Source organism: Olea europaea, unplaced genomic scaffold (genome assembly GCF_002742605.1).
Source record: "Olea europaea var. sylvestris unplaced genomic scaffold, O_europaea_v1 scaffold40700, whole genome shotgun sequence".
In the NCBI taxonomy this organism is placed as follows: domain Eukaryota; kingdom Viridiplantae; phylum Streptophyta; class Magnoliopsida; order Lamiales; family Oleaceae; genus Olea; species Olea europaea.
Genome location: NW_019260374.1, coordinates 1 through 1,043, shown reverse-complemented (window position 1 = coordinate 1,043; position 1,043 = coordinate 1). Strand labels below are relative to the sequence as shown.

The 1,043-nt window shown below is 37.2% G+C and overlaps 1 protein-coding gene across 2 annotated transcripts; it reads left to right on the top strand.

Moving 5' to 3' along the window:
• The first annotated feature begins 26 nt into the window (after positions 1-26).
• LOC111387529 (WAT1-related protein At1g44800-like) lies at positions 27-1,014 on the top strand. 2 transcript variants are annotated; one of them, XM_023012099.1, is made up of 5 exons: positions 27-208; positions 289-339; positions 418-480; positions 556-672; positions 750-1,014. In XM_023012099.1, the coding sequence occupies exons 1-5, from the start codon at positions 144-146 to the stop codon at positions 1,006-1,008; spliced, it is 555 nt and encodes a 184-aa protein (XP_022867867.1). In that variant the 5' UTR covers positions 27-143; the 3' UTR covers positions 1,009-1,014. The 2 variants fall into 2 exon arrangements, with proteins under 2 accessions (XP_022867867.1, XP_022867866.1); XM_023012098.1 differs by having other exon boundaries at positions 30-339.
• The last annotated feature ends 29 nt before the right edge of the window (positions 1,015-1,043 follow it).

Genomic DNA, 1,043 nt, shown 5'->3' with positions numbered 1-1,043 from the left:
TCAGTATTCCAGCAACATGAAATAAGAATCAAAGAACCTGTTTCTCCTTTCTTTCCATATAAATTTACCATGAGAATCAAACAGAGAAGGGATTCATTTATAAAGCAGTAAATCAGAATAGTGCTAATACGACATGGCTTCAAATGCAGGTATGCGTATTGGGATTTTCAGGCGCTTCAAACCTCATATTCTTATGGTCCTGGCTCAGGTTTGCTACACAATCATGTATATCATAACAGAAGCTTCCTTCAACCACGGGATGAATCCTTTCGTCTATGTTACTTACAGACATATACTTGCCGGTTTAGTGATGCTACCTTTTGCCTATTTTCTTGAAAGGTAAATCAAAACACAAGCATATTACAATCTCAATATGCCTCATATTGTGAAACTGATATATATTCTGTTAAAATGCAGAAATATGCGGCCAAAGCTGACTCTGGCTCTATTCCTGGAGATTTCTTTACTTTCCCTTCTCGGGTACAAAATCTTAGGCATTGAACTTTCAAGAAACAAGAAAGTAAAAAATAACTAACAGCAATTTAATGATTGCAGGGTGAGTTTAACCTTAAATATGTATTTTACAAGCTTGAAGTACACCTCTCCTACTCTACTTTCATGCATGGTCAACACTATAGCTTCCCTGACATTTATTCTGGCAGTTATACTCAGGTAGTATATTTGTAAAAAAATCGAATCTCTGAAAAAAACAATTATGGAAAAATTACTGGGAATGATTTTGCGTGCAGGCTGGAGTTAGTAAATACTCGCAGGCTTCGTGGGATTGCAAAAATTATCGGAACAGTTTTATCCTTGGCTGGTGTGATGACCATGACACTGTACAAGGGACCTGTTCTGAAAAACCTGGGGCATACGCTCATACATATCAGGGGAAGCACAACAGTTATCCATGAGCACTGGTTGAAGGGCTCTCTTCTTACTATAGCAAGCTGCATCACATGGTCAATATGGTACATAATGCAGGTCTCAATCCAAAATCTAACTTAAACTGTAATTTCTTACCCTATTCGATTATTTCTTCT

What these genes read in the sequence shown, in the direction of transcription:
- LOC111387529 (XM_023012098.1), top strand. Translation starts at nt 134, where the DNA reads ATGGCTTCAAATGCAGGTATGCGTATTGGGATTTTCAGGCGCTTCAAA. An exon ending in TCTTTACTTTCCCTTCTCGG is followed by an intron (nt 481 to 555) that starts GTACAAAATCTT and finishes TAATGATTGCAG; the next exon opens with GGTGAGTTTAACCTTAAATA. An exon ending in ATTCTGGCAGTTATACTCAG is followed by an intron (nt 673 to 749) that starts GTAGTATATTTG and finishes TTTTGCGTGCAG; the next exon opens with GCTGGAGTTAGTAAATACTC.